At 42.0% G+C, this 18659-nt stretch overlaps 2 protein-coding genes across 9 annotated transcripts in view; one reads left to right on the forward strand and one right to left on the reverse strand.

Moving 5' to 3' along the window:
- The window catches only part of DTD2 (D-aminoacyl-tRNA deacylase 2), a 5975-nt gene extending 2534 nt beyond the window's left edge, over positions 1 to 3441 (reverse strand). Inside the window, exons 1-2 of the mRNA XM_042441162.1 lie at positions 3207 to 3441; positions 1630 to 1699 (exon numbers count right to left, since the gene is read on the reverse strand). Of these exons, the coding sequence (XP_042297096.1) occupies positions 1630 to 1699; positions 3207 to 3317 (181 nt within the window). The 5' untranslated portion in view covers positions 3318 to 3441. The remainder of the gene's footprint in view (positions 1 to 1629; positions 1700 to 3206) is intronic.
- Positions 3442 to 8758: 5317 nt separating this feature from the next.
- Positions 8759 to 18659, forward strand: part of NUBPL (nucleotide binding protein like) — a 124017-nt gene continuing 114116 nt past the window's right edge. For 2 of the 8 annotated variants that reach the window (XM_042441109.1, XM_042441092.1), the window contains exons 1-3: positions 8759 to 9050; positions 9832 to 9979; positions 12374 to 12408. In XM_042441109.1, the coding sequence (XP_042297043.1) occupies positions 8985 to 9050; positions 9832 to 9979; positions 12374 to 12408 (249 nt within the window). In that variant the 5' untranslated portion in view covers positions 8759 to 8984. Of the gene's footprint in view, positions 9051 to 9831; positions 9980 to 12373; positions 12409 to 16502; positions 16634 to 18659 lie in introns of those variants that run through there. The other 6 variants (XM_042441101.1, XM_042441082.1, XM_042441149.1 and 3 more) reach the window with 6 other exon arrangements.

The raw sequence follows: 18659 nt of genomic DNA on the forward strand, positions 1-18659 counted from the left end.
GTGTAATGGTGCAGAAGTCACTCCCGTTTACTTCCTGTTTCAAAAAATCCTTCTCTTTGCTAAATCAGCTCAGGGTGGGTCCAAAACATAGTGAGAATGCCCCCTATGCCCACTAGAGGGTTTGGGGGGCAAAAAACATTTTTGAAAATTTTTGCACATTATTTTAGGGGGGCTTCAAATGTGGTGGAAATGTCCTCTTCATAATCTAGAAGTGTTTTGGAGCAATGTTTTGAAGAAGATGATGATATTCCTGTGTTAATTTGCAGTAATAAATCAGGGAGGACTTTCACTCTTTCCCCCTCCTAGCTGAGCCAATTCATTAGGTAAAGTGAGGCTACTGCCTCAGGCAGTAGATGCCAGGCGATGGAAAGAACATTTTCAGGAAAGAGTTGTGGGTGGCACAGTCAGTCATTTAATCTGAATGTAATATTATTGATGGAAGATGTCATCCCACTGCCTATACTGGAGAAAAAAACAGATGCCTGGGAAAAACAATTGGCTCTTGTACATGAAATGGTAGGGTTTCCATCTTGCTTTTTGCACTGGGCAGAAAGATAACTTGGGCCATTCTTGTTTCATAGGTTTTTATACACGCACACACACATATTCCACTTCAGCCAAAATATAAGTGGGTAAGACATTTTTAAAACAATGAAACCTGAACTAGCCCTTTCCTATTAAAATAACTTTATTAACTGGCAACAAGGGGTAAGTTTTACAAAAGATCTGATAACACAGATATCTATCACTACTGGCCAAAGTGGCAGAGGCTAATGGGAACTGGAATCCAACAATATTTAAAAAGTCTATTTTCTCCACCCTGCTTGAGAAGTCCCTTCTGTGCACAACAATCTGGTTTCTTCTGTCACTGTGGTCCAAAAACACAATGCAGAAAAAATCCACTTTGAGACTGTTTTAACTGCCTTGGCTTACTGGTAGTGAATCCTGGGAATTGCAGTTTATTGTGGTCCCAGAGCTCTCTGACAGAAAAGGCTGTCTCACAAAACTACAGTTCCCAGAATTCCCTAGCCTTGAGCCAGCGGTCTCAAACTGGATTATTTCTGCAGTGAGTTTTGGGGAAATCAGGTGCTGTTCCTTATACCAGTGTTGCTTGTTTTTGAGAGGAACAAAACTGGACAGAAATATACGGAGGGGAGGGCCTGATACCAAATATATGTCACAGAACAATTTTATTTTTAAAAAAACCCATAAATGCATGGAAGTTTTAAAAAATAGCAGAAACTAACAACAACAAAAACCAACCCTATCAATACAGTTACTATATCAATAGAGCCCTAGTTATAAAGCTAAATATGGTAGTACATTAATAACCCACTGTGCCTCAGCAAGCTTATTAACTGCTGCCTCAGTAAGAGCCAGTTAATTAAAAAACGCACATTGGAGTTTTATACAGCACAATTCAGAATGAAATAGTTGCTCAGACTAGCCTCCCCAGAGAGCTGATTTCATTATTTTAATGCAAAAACTCATTACATGACTTCTTCTTCTTATATGTTAGGTTCAGTAATGACATTACAGTTGCTTACATATTTTTAGTGCTGTTAGTTTCATTGCTGTTTTAGTGCTACCTGCTTTGGAATATTATATCTTTGGGAGGGGAAAACCTACCCATTTTAGGAATAATTTCTTCAGTGGCCCCTTTGAAGAAACATACATAGATGATCAGTCCTCGCTGGATCTGTATAAAACAACAAGGATATATTTATGCATCCATACACTTGCGCAGAGTATTTTGCTGTAATTAAATAGATCCCTTAATTCTGTGCATGAAATTGCAAGAGCACAATTCCATATATATCTCCTTAGAATTACGAGTTTATCTCATGGGGTTTTCCCGTGTAAAATGGGATTTAAAACAGGGAAATCCCGCAAAAGCGGGATTGTTTTAACACAACTTTGTGTATTAATGCATACACAAAGTGAAAGTGGGATCGTTTTCACATGACGTCGTGGGCACTGAACATTAACATGAAAATAAACTGCACAAGAAAGTGGACAAAAAGTACTTTTTACTTTTGGGATTCTCTGAAAGTAAAAAGTGGCAGATTTTGTCCACTTTCTGTGTGGTTTATTTTTGCGTCAATGCTCAATGCCCCTCATATGTGTGAAAACGATCCTGCTTTTGGGATTTAGGCACTTAGCCTTATGTGTGATAAACTCCTTAGCTGAAAACCCCAGTGAGTTCAATGGCACTTGTTCCCAGATAAATAGGCAAAAGACTTAAGCATTAATGGTCAAAATGGTAAAGCATTACATTAACTAAATTAATTAACTCTAAATCAAATCCAGTCCAATCAATTAATTTTTTTACATTTAGATTTTGGGAAGCCAGACTGCAATGGATAGGTTTGTATGATAAAAAGCAATTTATTTCCAGCATCTGGCATGCTGAAGCAAAATGTCATCTTAAAAGGCCATGAGATTTCTTTAATCGGATGAGGAATCTCTTGAAGAGCTCTTTGGGATAAAGAGAAAGATAGCAATACTCAGGTGACATATTTCACTGGGATGCAAATACCATAGGCTTAAAAAACAACTTTTTCAGTCATAAAGAACTGAGTATTTATATAGCTGACATTTTTTGAACAAATAAATTCAAAGGTCTAAAAGGTCTAAAAGGCATTAGATTCTGTTGACTTTCTCTCAAATCTGTAAAGTGAACCAGTATGCTGTCTTTATATCCTTGCCATGCAATACTATACATGTATGCTCTGAAGTAAACACCATTGTGTTCAATGGGGATTTACTCCTAGGTAGGACTAACAGCCCTCATCTTTCACCTTTGGCTATGATGATGATGATTATCCACAATGCAGAGCCTTAACATCTGGGAAGCCATAAAGTCCCTCTCCTGACCCAAGCCATCTTGGGCATGACTAAGAAGCAGGAATGGATATCTACATGAGTGTTTTGAGATTTTATTTTCTAATGTCCAACATTTTTATTGGATGTCCTACATTTTGCAGTGCCTTGTCCTCCTTTGCAGGACACAGCCTGCCAGGAAACCTCTCTGCAGGTAGGAAGGGATCTAAAAGAGAGGTTCCCAAGGATATTTCTCCTAGGCTGCATCCAACAAACTCCAACTCCCTGAATTCCATAGCCTTGAGCCAGGGCAGCTAAAGCGGTACCAAACCGGGTTATTTCTCCAGTGTAGATGCATCCCCCCCAAAAAAAGTACATGTTACCTCCACCCATTGGGCTTGGGAGCCCTGGTCGGGAGGTTTCACTTGCAGCCTCGCTTGCAGACACTGCTGCAGAACAGTCCGGGCTCCGGGGGGCCCGGTCAACTCAGCCATGCCCAGCCAAAGGGAAGCCTGCTTTCAGCCAGCCCTGTGGCCTCTAAGCCTGGAAGAAGGAGGGCAGCACCGCCTGCTTCTTCCCCCTAATGGCCAGAGACAGAAAAGTATCGCACACAGACAATTTTACCTATGGAGAAGGAACTTCCTGGTTCCTATAGACCCACCCACACAGCCCATTGGGGGGAGGAGCTTCCTGGTGTGTGCATGTATATATATATGCATGTATGCATACATACACAGCATTTGGAGAAGGAGTCTCCCCTATAATTTCATCCTGCCAAGTGACCTCAATCAAATCAAATGCCCTTGGTCTTAGGAGAAGGCAATGGCAAACTTTCTCTGAACAAATCTTGCCAAGAAAAATATGAAATAAATAAATATATACCAAATAACACACACACACAATTCAGATAAGAAGTTTCCTGGTTCATATATATATATGTTATATATATATGATGAAAACCAAGCAATAGCTAATGTGGCCAAGAAATATGGAAAGCCCTTAGATAGCTTTTTCTAGTTGTGCTTTTGCTGTGCTTTATAAATATATAACACCAAAGCATGGGTTATCAACACGCTTTGCTAGAATTCCAGTTCATTTTTGCTGGCATTGTTAAGCTGGAGATATTGCTGCACTGCCCACCCTGAGCCCTTTCTGTTGGGAGAATTGGGAGGAGGGATTTTTGCAGAAAAGCACCTGCCACAGCCAGTGCACATGTGCAGCAATGTTGTGTATGTGGGGGGAAACACCACTTTAGGCTTGGGAGAAGTGGGGTATAAGCTGCAACCTTATACCCACATAGCTGGGAGTATGTGCCATTGAACTCCATGGGACTTAGCGGGCTGGATAAAGGATTAACATGGCTAGAATAAGGAAGGATAAAATGAGAGTAAATTACATAAAAGGCATGATGCCATACTTTCTTAAGAATAAATATACTTTATAAATTTTTATATAACAACAAAGCTAAAACAAGTAACTGGGTATGCTGGCTAGGACTGCTGAAGGTTGCATCCAGCAACATCTGGAGGGCCATACGATTCCCACTCAGTATCTACAGGGCAATGGTTCTCACCTTTGGTCCTCTAGAGGTTTTATGGTAGCCTCAGCCATTATCGCCAATGCTCAGGGACTCTGGGAATTGATGTGCAAAGACTCTGGAAGCCCAGAGGCTGAGAACTAACACTATGGAGCAGACAGTTATGCAAAATAAAATATCCATAAATATGCTCATCATGCAGATTCTGTGCCTTTTGATATAAAGTTTTAAGCACCATGGTCAGATGGTAGCCGAAGCTGGCATTTCCCCAAATCACAACTGCTTTCTTTATTTTCTTCTTGCAATTTTAAGAATTAGGGTACATAGTTAAACAGCTATTCCTACTGTGTGGGAGCAGTGCCAGCAAGCGAGAGGCTAATTTTATGCATCTCTGGAGCACACAGAGAAAAATACATTACAATATTAAAAATAGATTACCGTTGTTATTTCAGACAATTATGGAACAGATACAGACACATGTTAAACTGGGGTAATCAAAACTTAATTACATTTCGGAATAACATATCAGGCGTGATGTCTCTGTCATTTACAAACCTAAAAGGCAAGCATCTTGACTCAGAATAGTTCAGCAAATTTTCTTGCATAAAGATACAGGTACTGTCATATTTTTCTCTGCTAGCAATAAAACACCCATTTAATCGTACTGTTCCTCTTCTGCAGGGGGCTAGGATGTTTATTAAGATCAGCTGCAAACCTACTGTGATATTTACTTCAAGAGTCATTTCAGTGGCTTTTAGTGGTAAGTTTTACAGGTTCTGTATGCTAGGCTACTGGTATTAGAGCTTTCATGCTGTGTGCCAAGGTACTGATATTATGGATAATGTGACCTACTAGGCTGAGAAGCTATCTTTGTCATGGAATGGAAACTTTTCACATTATGCAGTTATAACAGTATGATTCCAATTTAATCACTGTAGCTGCACTCTGTGGAATCCCAGGGTTTGTAATCTAATGAAACACTAGAATGGAAAATTCTGAATACTCCTTCTTGACGTGCCGATCACAAGATTCCATAGAAGGCAGTGATAGCACTTAATTTGGAATCTGTGCCAGCCTCGACAGACCGGCCATAAAGGTTGGCATCGGGTGGAGCACAACGCACACCCTTACTCTGCCCCCATGCTGGTATGATACTGTGCGCTCCACCACACGGCGGGCAGTGTCACAGTGTTACTTTGGTGTTATGTCAGTCGCTTTTTGCGGCTCCTTTTTATGCCACTTAAAGGGCAGAACAGGGCTGTGGCATGTAGTTGCCATGGCCCTGATTCAGCGCTGAATGGGGCGGTCTGTTTAGCCCCAAAGTGCTATAATTGGGTAGTGTGAAAGGACTCCTGGACTACTACACAAGTATATACACAGAGAGAGAGAGAGAGAGCTGCAGCTTTTCTGATGGGTTGTCACCCTGATCTCATTGCTTTGCCTTGTATCTTTTAGAAGAAGCAGAAATCTCAGTCTTGCCTCCTAACAGGAGGGTGAGTATTGCTGATGGGACATTTGTGGAAAAATGGCCTGGAAGCAGATGATATTGGAAGTGTGAAAGAAAACAAAGGGCCGGGGTTTGCTAGATCTTGTCTGCAAATCCTGGATGGACTGAAAATATGTGGTTGTTTGGTTTTAGTAACTAACCAAGAAGCTACTGTATGGTTACCTAGTGAAATAGGCAGGATGCCAGATCTCCCCCATTTCTCAATAGAAAACTGAAGGTTCTTGTCATGAACTTGGTTACTTGTATCTTCTCTGAAATTCTTTTTGATTTACCTGTGTAGTCACCTAAGATTTCATGACTGCAGATTGTAGGCAACTCAGCAAATGAGCTTCCACCTATGTTAAATGTTGTAAATTTCAGGTATTTGTATTTATTGTATTGAAGATCCAAATTTGGGATTTATTCCTTAAGATTAGATTGTTAATACTCAAGGAAACTTTAACTGAGACCAGAAGATTCTCTTTGTCTAACAAAGAGGTATCAAGTGTTAGATACAGAATATTCCATTCTATGTCTGTGAGAGACAGCTGGTTGGGATATTTCTGTCTATGTATGAGGTATTGTTTTCTGCCTTTTGGCCATACCTTATTTGGTATTATAGATAAAATGTATGTTGGACTCTAAATATAGGAATGAAATACAGTGGTTCTGTCCATAGATATAAAAGACGTTGGGAGGCTGTCGCTTCTTTGCTGGGCTAATTTGAGTGACACACGCTCTAGCCTAGGCCCTTATCACACGGGGGGCTGTGCAGCTCAGTACCTACGTGACTGCGCATCCAAAAATTCAAATTCACGTTAAAACGCAATGTTTTATCCTACCTGGTTGCCTTTCCGAATTGAGGGGGAAGTGGAGTGAGTGCAAATTGTATTACCACACCGGTGCGGATTCAACTATTCGAATCGGCATACTTGTGCATGCTCAGTGGGGGTCTGAGCAGGCAGGGGTTTATGACATAGGTGGCAGGGTGAAGGAAGGGAGCAGATCGGGGTGCAGGAGCAGTCAGGAGATGATGGGGCAGGTTGCAGGGGGTCACTGGGGCCAGGATCAAGGTGAAGGAGCAGGCAGGGGATGATGGGATAGGTGGCAGGGTGAAGGGAGCAAATCGGGGTGCAGCAGTTAGGGGATGATGGGATAGGTAGCAGGGTGAAGGAGGGGACAGATCGGGGTGTGGGAACAGGCAGGGGATGATGGGGCAGGTCGCAGGGGGTCACTGGGGCCAGGATCGGGGTGAATTTGACCCTTGCTTATCTTGGCTGCTAATATGTAGCAGAAGTGGACTGATACAGTGGGTCCAGGGGGTGGTCAATGCCCCACTGTGTCAGGAAAGTTACCTGATACCTTGAAGGAGGGTGTATCGTGCCCTATCCTGAAAATGACCTCCATGGACCCAGAGGTATGCAAGAATATTAAGCTATTATGTCATCTGTAAGGTGTTTGAGTGGGTAACGTCTTCTCATGATATGGACAAAGCATGACAATTTCAGTTTACAAAGGGATTTTTATAGTACCTTTGAGACTAACCGTACTTAAGAAATTGTAGCATAACCTTTCATAGACTTGGACTACTTCCTCAGATGCAGTTACGAAAGCATATGCTATAACCTCTTTTGTACAGTATGGTCCAAAACACACTGCAGAAATAATCCCGTCTGAGAACACTTTAACTGCCCTGGCTCAATGCTAGGGAATTCTGGGAGATGTAGTTTGTTATAACCCCAGAGTTCTCTGAACAAAGAAGGCTAAATGCCTCACAAAACTAGTTTCCCGGATTCCCTAGCACTGAGCCGAAGCAGTTAATGCTGTCTCAGACGGGATTATTTCTGCAGTGTGTTTTGAACATATGTTTCTGGGGATGCATCACAGTGGTCCCCAAACTGTGTTCTTTAAGGGATTTTGGACCTCAGCTTCCAGAATCCCAGACTATTTGCCAACATGGCTGAGGCTTCTGGGAGCCAAAGTCCAAATAACCTCTTAAAAGGTACAGTTTGGGGACCACTGAATTCTATACTGTAGAAAAGTTGCATTGTGGCACCACTTTCAGTGCTGCAGCTCCATCTATGTATCTCCATCTTTGTAGCACCTTTGAGACCAACTGTACTTACGTTGTTGTAGCATAAGCTTTTATAGATTTATATATATGCTTATGTATATTTATGAAACATATCCCATGGAATCCTGGGATTTGTAGCTTTATAAGGTCTCTGCCAAAGATTGCTGGTGGTGCCTCACAAAACAATAAATCCCAGTATTCTGTAGAGTTGAGCCACTGCAGTTAAAGTGGTAGTGAAGTGCATTATTTCCACAGTGCAGATGCACCTGAGGGCTCACTCACTCCTTTTATGAGAACACCTCTCCAGCCTAGTTACAGTGGTAGCTGCCTCTTTATCAACTATAAACTGTTTCAGGCGAGGGTCTGTGCTGCTGCCAAAGGAGAACCCTCACAAGGGCACTCCCTTCCTCCCAAATATCTTGTGTGTGTATATATATTAATATTACTCTCTCACACGCACACATATATATTTTTAAATATTTTATATATAATATGTAATAATTTTTATATAATATATATATACATATATATAAAAAATCACATACACATATATAATATTTTACCATAAATAAATAATAATGCATATTTATTTATATATGTATATAATAGTGTGTGTGTGTATATATATATAATGATCTATAATATAATATATATACATATATGATTTTATATATGCGTATATACACACACATATACTGTATATATATTAGACACACACGGAACCGGAACCTCTACACTGCCACCCTCCGCCCCGGAAGTCATTTATGAACTCTCGGGTCCTGCGTGACGTCACTGGCTGACTCCCTAGCGTCAACAGAGGCGTACTTCCGGTTTGTTTCCATCCGGTTTGTTTGTGGCTTCGACGAGCGCCGCTGCCGCTCTATCCGCTTTGGGATTCTATGGTTTTAACTCTTACCAGGCGGACTCTTTTTGCGATGTGAAAGGTGGTCCTTCTCCTTCAAGGCTTGTTGCCTCATTCGCTGCAAGAGACGCTGCAAGAGACAGTAACGCCTATTGAGTCTGTGTATACACACACACACACACACACACACACACACACACACATGGCTGGCAGGCTCTTCCCTTTAAAGCTGCTAAATTATTCTAAGGCGCCAAACTTGAAAAAAATGGTAAGCTTTGTGTTGTTGTTGTTTTGTTGTTGCACCTTTTGTTTATCAGTGTTGTCATGGCTTTTAATATGAATGCACACAAAGGCAGTGTTTGCATGTGAAATGTTTGAGACTGCTTTAACTGCCCTGGCTCAATGCTATCAGGGAATCCTGGGAAATGTAGTTTTTTCATAGCAAACTACAATTCCCAGGATTCCCTGATAATACCACTGAACCAGGGCAGATAAAGTGGTCCCAAACCGGATTGTTTCTGCAGTGTGTTTTGGACCTCTTCCCCCCTCCCCCCTTAAGACAAAACTTGTCCTTTGCCTTAAAAAAGAAAGGGAAATAGATATGTTTTAAACTTGAAATGTAAGGAAAATTGAAATAAGCATTGCATCATAAATAGCATGGTTTGAGGAAGGATGAAGTAGCAGCTATGTTTAAAGAAGCAGCACTGAATAAGCAAAGAAACACTTCCTGAGATGACAATACTCTGCAAGTTTCCTTTAAATGAATCAGTGATAAAGAAATAACTAATTAAAATTAATTAGGCCTGAACTCGCAGTGCAGGAATAATCCCATTTGACACCATTTTAGTCTCCATGGCACCATGCTGTGGAAATCTGGGAGCTGTAGTTTTGTGAGACATTTAGCCTCCTCTGGTGCCACAACAAACTACAAATCCCAGGATTCCACAGCATTGAGCCGTGGCAGTTAAAGTGGCGTTGAGTGGGATTATTTCGGCAATGTGGATGCAACCCAAGTAACACCTTAAATTTCTTTTGTGTGTCTTTCACAGTCATCGGATGCAAAGGACGCTGTCCTCAAAGACAAGCGGAGCAAAATCATGGCGAGAGGACTTCCAAAGCAAACGCCAATTGAAGGAGTTAAGCAGGTACTGGTTGTGGCCTCTGGGAAAGGCGGCGTGGGGAAATCCACCACTGCTGGTAAGTGTTGAAATTGCTCTAACCCATCGTTTTAATTTTCCTCTATGTTTTTATATAGTATACATACCACAGAGCCAATGTGGCGTAGTGGTTTGAGCACCGGGCTATGGCTCTGGAGACTAGAATTTGAGTCCTAGCTTAGCCATGGACACCCATTGGGTGACTTTGGGGATGTCACACACACTCAGCCATAGGGTTTACTATGAGTAACTATGGGGCGAAACAGATCGCCCTTTTGTGCCGCCATCCAGGCATGGCTCTGTCTCTGAATACCAGAAAAAAAGTATTCATGTTCTGCGTATTTATCTCATAAATGCAGGTTTAGTTCCACAGGTTTCTTGCATGTCCAGAAAAGTATTTTCATATGTACAAAGCAACCCAGTTGGAATTGGACAATTTTCTGACATGGAAGTAACAGGTTCCCTCGGTCCCCATGTATCGTTTTTCAGAAGGCAGAGTTTCTGCATTGGGAAGTAAGGGACAAAAAAGTGCTGTTGCTAGAGTACTTCTTGGGATCACACCCGAGTTTTAACTATGGCCCAAAACACACTGCAGAAATAATCTAGTTCCTGGAACCGAACTCTAGCAGATACCAAAGGGCCACTTTAATCTGTGGTCTCTGCATTTGTGGTAAAAACAAAGCTTAAGGCAGGGGTGGGTAGTCTCTTCATTTCTTGGGGTAATAAAATTGGTTCCTAAAGGCTAATGTGGTGGAGGCTTTTTCCTCCCTTTTAGCAGCTCTCTTTCCACTGTCTCCCTTCTAGAGCATGGCAAACTAACTGTTTTGTGTCTTCAAGACATTTCTCACAGGGCCCTAAGGCAAACTTATGATGGGGTTTTCTTGGCAGAATTTGTTCAGAGGGGATTTGCCCTTGCCTTCCTCTGAGATTGAGGCCCGTTACAGACGGGCCTAAAAGTATGTGCTCTGCACGTGCTAGGGTTAGAAAGGAGCGTCCTTTCCGGACGCTCCCAACACTAGCACGCGCAGAGCGTGCACAAAATGGTGGCGGCCGTTCCACACAGCTGCCGCCATTACAACGTCATGACCGCGCCGCCTCCAAACGAGGCGGCGCGGAAGTGACGTCCTTGCGCCGCGTGAGGGCGCTTAGAGCGCCCTTTACGCGGCGTAAGAAAGAGCTCTGAAATGAAGCTCCTTCTGGAGTTTGCATTGCTGGTGTAGTGTTCAGACGGCTGCGCCAGCGGCGCAGAGGAGAAAGGGGCCAAGCGTCCCCTTTCTCCTCCTCCCCGCTGCCGCAGGATGTCCTTGGGGCTTGAAGCCCCAAGGACACCCCTTTCCAGGCTGCGGGGAAGCAGCCTTTTGCCGCTTCCCTGTGACCTGGAAAGCGGCGGACCGGGGCCTCAGAGGCTGCCATTCTGGCAGCTGAGGCCCCGATACAGCAGGGAAAGGGGCGGGTGCAGGCCGCCCCAAACGGGCGGTCTGTAACCCGCTTATGATCGTGTGCCTTAACCAAGGTCACCCAATGGGTTTCCATGAATGAGTGGGGCTTTGACCTTGGTCTCCCAAGGTCGTAGTCCGACACCCAAATGACCACACCATGCTGTATTATGTGGCACTGTTGGACTGGATGGCCCTTTGGACTGGATGGCTCTTCAACTTTATAATTGTATCTTTCCAAGTCTAGCCCAGCATAGCCAAAATCATACTGGCTGGGACTTTCCTGACAGTTGTTTTGCAAGCTTTGCCATCTCCTCCATTCTCTCTCTCTCTATTACTCTCTGTTTGGCTCAGGCCTGGACCTGGGGGAGATTACTCACCAAATGATCTATTGAACTGGCTTCTCTTTCATCATGTCTTCTATTTCAGCTTCTTTCTCTGGCTTCCTTTTCTTTTTCTGGGCTTTCCTCACCTGCATGAAATGAAGATGAGTTGACCATCCTACCCCCAAGCCACAGATTACTCCACCCTGGGTGTAGTCTTTTAAAGACATCTAACTGGCAACAGCCGGAAAAGGGAATTTTTCTCTAATGGCATTTGCTTTTTGAAATATTCTGCTTTCCCAACCAAATTTATTCTCCTAGTTACTGATCTTTGTGATGCTTAACATCTTAATATTAAGCTTACAGCTACTTTTTAGTTATTTATATTGTGTAGTTGCATATTTTCTCATGGTGTAATCATAATAGTGTATTGGGATATACTGTGCATCTATACAGAAAAGTTTAAAATAATATATTTTTAATGTATGTGTGGATTTCATATATTGCAAGAGGTTGGGGGAGATGACGTTTGGATTTCCTTCTAACTGATGATTCTGTGTTGCTGCTCAGCTGTTCCGAAAACTTTTTTTTGTTGAAGTTGATTATACTTTTGAGATACTGACTATAGTGACATTTTGCTTAATGTGGTTTCTCTCTTTGCTCTCTCTCTTTTAGTAAATATTGCCCTTGCGCTGGCAGCAAATGATTCGGTAAGTGACCCTGTAATTAATTGCTTCACTATTAATACATATCTTGACAATTTGCTTTCAGGGACAAATTTAAAATGTTTGCTTATGTAGTTTTCAGTGAATTGTCTGGGCTATGTGGCCACGTTCTGGAAGAATTTATTCCTGATGCGTTGCCTGCAGCTGTGGCTGGAATCTTCAGAGGCTGGTGGCATGGAAGTGTGTAGGCAAAATAAGGAGGTCCAGACTCCCAGCTTCCCAGGAGCACCTAAAGATAATAGCAATAGCAAGTACATTTCTATACCACTTATCAGTGCACTTAAGCACTCTCTAAGTGGTTTACATTGTGTAAGCTAATTGCCCCCAATTTTAGTGACTTCGGATGGATGCTAGGCTGAGTTGACCCTGGAGCCTCTGGCTGGAATCGAACTCATAACCTTGTGGCTGTGAGTGAGTGGCTGCAGTACCAGCATTTAACCACTGTGTCACCGGACTACAGACTACCATCTGTATCACGAGTAGAACAGTAAAGTTTAATTAGTTACATTAGCACTTACATTTCTTTTTAGCCTTGTCTGAATAGGATTGGACACTGTTCTTGTAACTTATTCCTAAGTACCACCTAAAGGAAGGTACAAGAGAGCATTTTGCTATCTTGAGATAGTTGCGCAGTGGGATGACCCACTGCATATTTTACAGGATTCTCATCTCATGGGAAGGGAAGACAAAGACCCTGCAAAGTCAGGGGTGGAAAAGGGGCAAAGTAAACTCAGTATCTTCCCACTGAGGGACTCGGCAGACCGCCATTAAAGGTGGCGGTGCGCTCCCCCTGGAAGTGCTGGGTTGGGGACTCAGCTACTGCATTCCATGCTCCAACCCAGCAGGTCCGCGATGCAAAAAGAAACTGCAAAAGTGGCTTCTTTTTCTGCTATGGAAAGGGTGCCACAGGCGCAACTGTTGTGGCTTTTCTATGGCTCTTTGGTGCAGCGTGTCTACACGCTGCGCCAAAGATGTGGCATGATGCCACCTGCCGTGCAGTTGGTTGGATGGCATGATGCTGGCATGACACCGGTATGGGGACAGGCAACATGTAGTCACCATACCCATACTCTGCCTATTTTGCCAGTCTGTTGAGGGCCTGAGTTACTGAATTCCCAGAAGTAACTAGTGGATGGTGGCAAATGACAGAATTTGGGGGTCCCACTCTCCTACTCAAAAACATAACTGCAACGCAGACACTTCCAAGTGCATGGACCCGTGAACATGCATAGATACCAAGACAAGAGCCAACTGCAATTACTCTTGTCTGATTGCCCTTTCATTTGACTGTATATGAATGAGGCTACAGATTTGAGGTTTGAACTTGGAGTTCTTTGTTTATGGCTCTGTCTCTAAACCACTACAGTATGCTGGCTAGCCGTGTGTGATGCGTGCCCTCAAGTCATTTCTGACTTATGGCAACCCTAAGGTGAAGCTGTCATGGGGTTTTATTGGCAATTATTTGTTCAGAGGAGGTCTGCCATTGTGCCTTCCCCTGAGGCTGAGAGAATGTGACTTGCCCAATAGGTTTAATGGCTGAGCTAAGAATTGAACCTTGGTCTTCAGAGTTGTAGCCAGCACTCAAACCACTATGTCACGCTAGCTCTTTTATGACAGAGCAGTAATCCAGTGTAATAAGTAATCCAGTGTAATAATGACCACATTATCTATTGGTGGCATATAAGAAAACAACACAAAACTCCATGTGATGCAACCAATTTTATTTGGAATATGCTGATAATTACACCAAATAAGAATAAAATTGAGAAGTAAATAGAGCAAGATTAAAATGTGTAGCATTGATTTGTTAGGTTGAATACTACAGTGAAAAGTTCAAGTTTGTTGATAATCCATCAGGTTTTTGCAGAGAGTGAGTGTGAAAGGGGAGAGAAACAGTCTTGAGAGTAACAGATGTGGCATTAATGTTTGATACAGACATAAAAATTTAAAATCAGTGCACTAGAATTAATTGCCTGATTGACACTAATGGGAGTCACCTGGCAGGCTCTCAAATGCTATGTAGAAAATGTTTCATAATTAATGCTTGATATTGCAAACAGTTAGGTTCATTGTGGAGACATAATAGAACACAAAAGATGGAATGCAAACAATGAATAATAATAATAATTTATTTATTTATTTATATATATCCTGCCTCTTCCATTTGGGGATCAAGGTGGGTAACAACAGAGTTTATGATACACAATATGAAAACAATAAAACCCACAAAACCCTGACCTAACCCTCCCTCCCAAACTATAAAATTAACATAAAACATGATTAAAATATATAACAATACAATACAACATTATAAGATTATTTTACAATCCGCGAATGACAAGGAGATATAGTAGGAAGGATGGATAGAATTGGTTCTGGGTGGTTAACATTCAGGAAAGGCCTGCCGGAACCATCTTGGTTAGCAGTATTTGTATGTAGTAGTTCTTCCATTTATGTGTTCCTCAAAATAAAAAAAAAAAAACTGTACTCATTCTTTTCACATTCTTTTTACCTTCACAAAACAGTGTTTCTGAGAACATGTTTACCTAGTGGTGGCATTATGTTTGCATGATAAGTAAGGTATGTGGAATGGCTAGGAGTATGGAGAGCCAGTATGGTGTAGTGGTCTGAGCACTGGAGCAAGGCTCTGAAGACAGAGTTTGAGTCCCTGCTCAGCCATGGAAACCCACTAGGTGTCCTTGGGTGAGTCATACACACTCAGCCCCAGAAAACCTCATGATAGGGCTGCATTAAGGTCACCATAAGTCAGAAACAACTTGAAGGCACACAACATGGAGAATTACTTGGGAAAATTTCACTGTAAAGTTTGTTTTCTGCCAGGACCAACCTTGCTTTTAGACAGAATGGGATGACATTCTTAAGCAATAGCTGATGGAAGTGGGGACAGACAGGGGTGCTAGAGTGTTTGAGAAAATAGCTTTGTGTGTCTCAGGGCCAACTGTGTGCCACAGGGTCTACCTGCCATTGTTGGGTGCAATGGAGGATCCATCTCTGCGGCAAATGCTGATACAACATTTAGCTGCTGATCCAACTAGTTTCATATGGTACTTAGTATTGATAGGGGGAGCTATTTGTTGTTCCCTTAGGTAGCAAAATGTCTTGGACAACATTCCTGCCTGACATCTGATCTCACTAAGTGGACCTAGGCAAGTCACTGTTCTGAGTTTCTGTCCCATGTCATATGGGCTTTGCAGGGCTTTTGCTCAGAATTCCTGAGATCGTGTATATGAAATATTCTGAAAGTATACTGTTTTTAGAAGCTTGGAGCCTAGTTTTTATGCACGTGCACACATCTTTTCATTAATATAAGTTTCTTCTATTAGTGGAAGGAAATGAGAGGATGGCAAGCCATTACTATGTCAATTTCTTTAAAATTAGAACATCTTGGTGACATAATAAAGTCAAGACACTGAAAGGCAAAAATATATTTCGACTCCACATTGCAAAAATATATTGTTTTTTGCAATATGATGTTGCCTTATGAAATAGGAATATTATATTTGTTGTAAGCTATTAATGGATCTTCTGTGTAAGATTGGGGACAAATATTAAAAAGGACTTGGAAAAGGAGTGTGGCTGAAGCTTCCTATGAATCTGAGACAAAACCCAGGACATGGCAGCTCTGATGGGGGCCAAGGGCCACTGCTTTGGTGTGAAAGAACTACAGTTTGGGGTGTGTGGATTTTTGGGAATTGTAGTTGGCAAAGCTATGGTGCTCTGACCAACTGCAATTTCCAGAATTCCATAACACAGAGCTTTGACAGTTGAAGTGGTGCCATTAGTGCTGCAGTGTAGCTGCAGCGTTAATGATCTTCACTTGTTTTATAGCTGTTTGGCCCAATGGTTTTGTAAGTCATGTCTAGACAATGTTTTCTTTTATTCTTGGGTAGATATCTGTGTATTCAACCAGAAATGCATGGAGCTTGCAAAAATAGTACACTGGTGAGTTTTCCTTCTCTCCCACCCCTCCCCATGGTGGTGCAGTAACCATGTGAATATGTAATTTATCTGTGCACTGAAGGTTGCTATTTAGATCTGCCCCAGAGCCTCAAAACAGTCACTAAGAAGGCCCACTCCTATTTGGTGAGCACATGTGAGAGATCCTTCTCCATAGCAAGTCCAAGGTTATGGAATTCCCTTCCACAGAGAAGCCAGGGTTGCACTCTCTCTGCTTTTCTTTTGCTGGAAGGTAAATACCTTTTTATTTAAACAGGTGTTTGATGGTGAATTGGTTGCTGAAAGGTCTTTTTAATGAGGTGTATGTGTGCTATATTTTTTATCTTTATTGATATTTAAAACTTTTAAAATTAATAGTATTTGAATATGATAGAGCTTACTTAAATGTGTTTTAACTTTTTTATCATCAGGAATTTAGGTCTGTCTTGTTTTAAACTTGTTTTGAGCTACCTTGGCTCCCATTTTGGGAGAAAGATGGGATATAAATAAATAATACTTCATTGCGGCTTGTATCCAGTTTTATTTGATGGTGGCTTTCTTTCGTCTATACAGACCTAATGGCTGTAGTTTGAGTCCTCAGATTCAAAAGCTGTTCCGAGTAAGATGGTGTATAAAATAATAGATGCAATAATTATACTTGATGGAAAATTCTGATTCTGTAACCAATGTAAATGTCAGGGTCTGTCAAGTCTGGCTTTAAGTAAATGGAGCCCATGGATGAGTCCTGGGTCACTAGATCTGTAAGAACCTTTGATTTACCAAGTTGTTCTAGCTAGCTTAGTTAATTAGCAGCAAGAATGTGCAATCTTTTAAGGCTGTAGTGAGATCTTTACATCTTTCCTGCTTTTTTCCCTGAAGGCAATATGCTCTACCCTACTATCTTCTTTGTTAATTGCCAGTCTTAGTTTTGACAGGACTGTCTTTTTAATCCTTTTGAAATGACAAGAGCTGGTCCCCCCCCCCCCCCAGAACAGGAGCCCTTTATTTTTTTCCAGGCTGACTTGCATTTGTACCAAGGCAACTGCTTGGTTTCAGATATTTTGGTGAACACTGTCTCACTGTAGAAAATTTATTGTAGCAGAAGCCATTCAGATTAACAGAAGCCAGCCATAATACAGCAAGATTGCTTGTTTATGAACAGGGTATTTTAGTGAGAAAACACCAGCTGTGCGTGACTAAAGATGGCACAAATCCAGTTGGGAAACTGCTTTTGCTGTCACTGTGCGGGGAAACTCTTTAGTCAACCTTGCTTTATTTATTAAAATATTTAATTAATATTTAATGACCCAGGAGAACATCGATGCTGCCCCCTATTTCATCACTCTTTCTTAACTGTGCTAGTAGAAGCATTCTGGGCCTACTTAAAGCTTCTATAAAATGGGTAGCCCATAACATAGGGTTTGGAATGCATTTATGCAGCTTGTAAAGGTACTCAAGAAAGGGACGAAGAGTGTCCTTAATTATATTATTGTAGTGTCCTGCAGGAGACATAGTGTTTGCTGACTAGTGGAGTCATAGGTAACCAGAAGGGTTATAAGATACAAAAGTCTAATAAAGGTTCTGTAAGAACTTACTCTGTAAGGGAGCACATATAAAGCTGTAATGAACCAATTACAAAGACAAGCTAAAGAAACCATTGAACTGTGTAACTAATAAAGAATTTATACACCATATCCATTGTGAACACCACCCACTAAAAGAGAAACCGTTTTCAGCCTGATTTGCAAATAAATGTCTTACTTTGTTTCAACAAGCAGCTGTTTGAAGTGATTCCAGAAACACATCAAAAATGCTACCAACATTGAGAAAAGTCTTTTAGGTTTGGGACACATTAAATAGTGAATGAGCGGCTGTCAAAGAATAGTTGGTGCCAAGTGGTGGTGTTGGTGGGGTATTTGAGACCCAGAGTGTTGGCATCTAAAGAGAGTTATAGTGCAGGAGACCCAAGAGAGTCCCAGGTTTGAATCTCACAGTGAAGAATTGGTAGGATAATGGTCATCACCTTCACATAATTGGTGGCAGTGGTGGGATCAAAAAGACCCATTGTGCTGCCATTAGAGAAACGTAGTTGGGTGGGTGAATCTCACCTTCACATACCCTAACCCAGGGGTAGGCAACCTGCGGCCTGCGGGCCGGATGCGGCCCGGCGAGGCCTTGGCACCGGCCCCAGCCCGGTCCTGCCGCCGATTGCCGCTGGGGCCTTTGGCCTCTCACGCACAGGGGCAAGGGGGGAAATTGTCTATAGACGCCTCAGAAAC

This window comes from Sceloporus undulatus, chromosome 1 (genome assembly GCF_019175285.1).
Source record: "Sceloporus undulatus isolate JIND9_A2432 ecotype Alabama chromosome 1, SceUnd_v1.1, whole genome shotgun sequence".
Lineage (NCBI taxonomy): Eukaryota > Metazoa > Chordata > Lepidosauria > Squamata > Phrynosomatidae > Sceloporus > Sceloporus undulatus.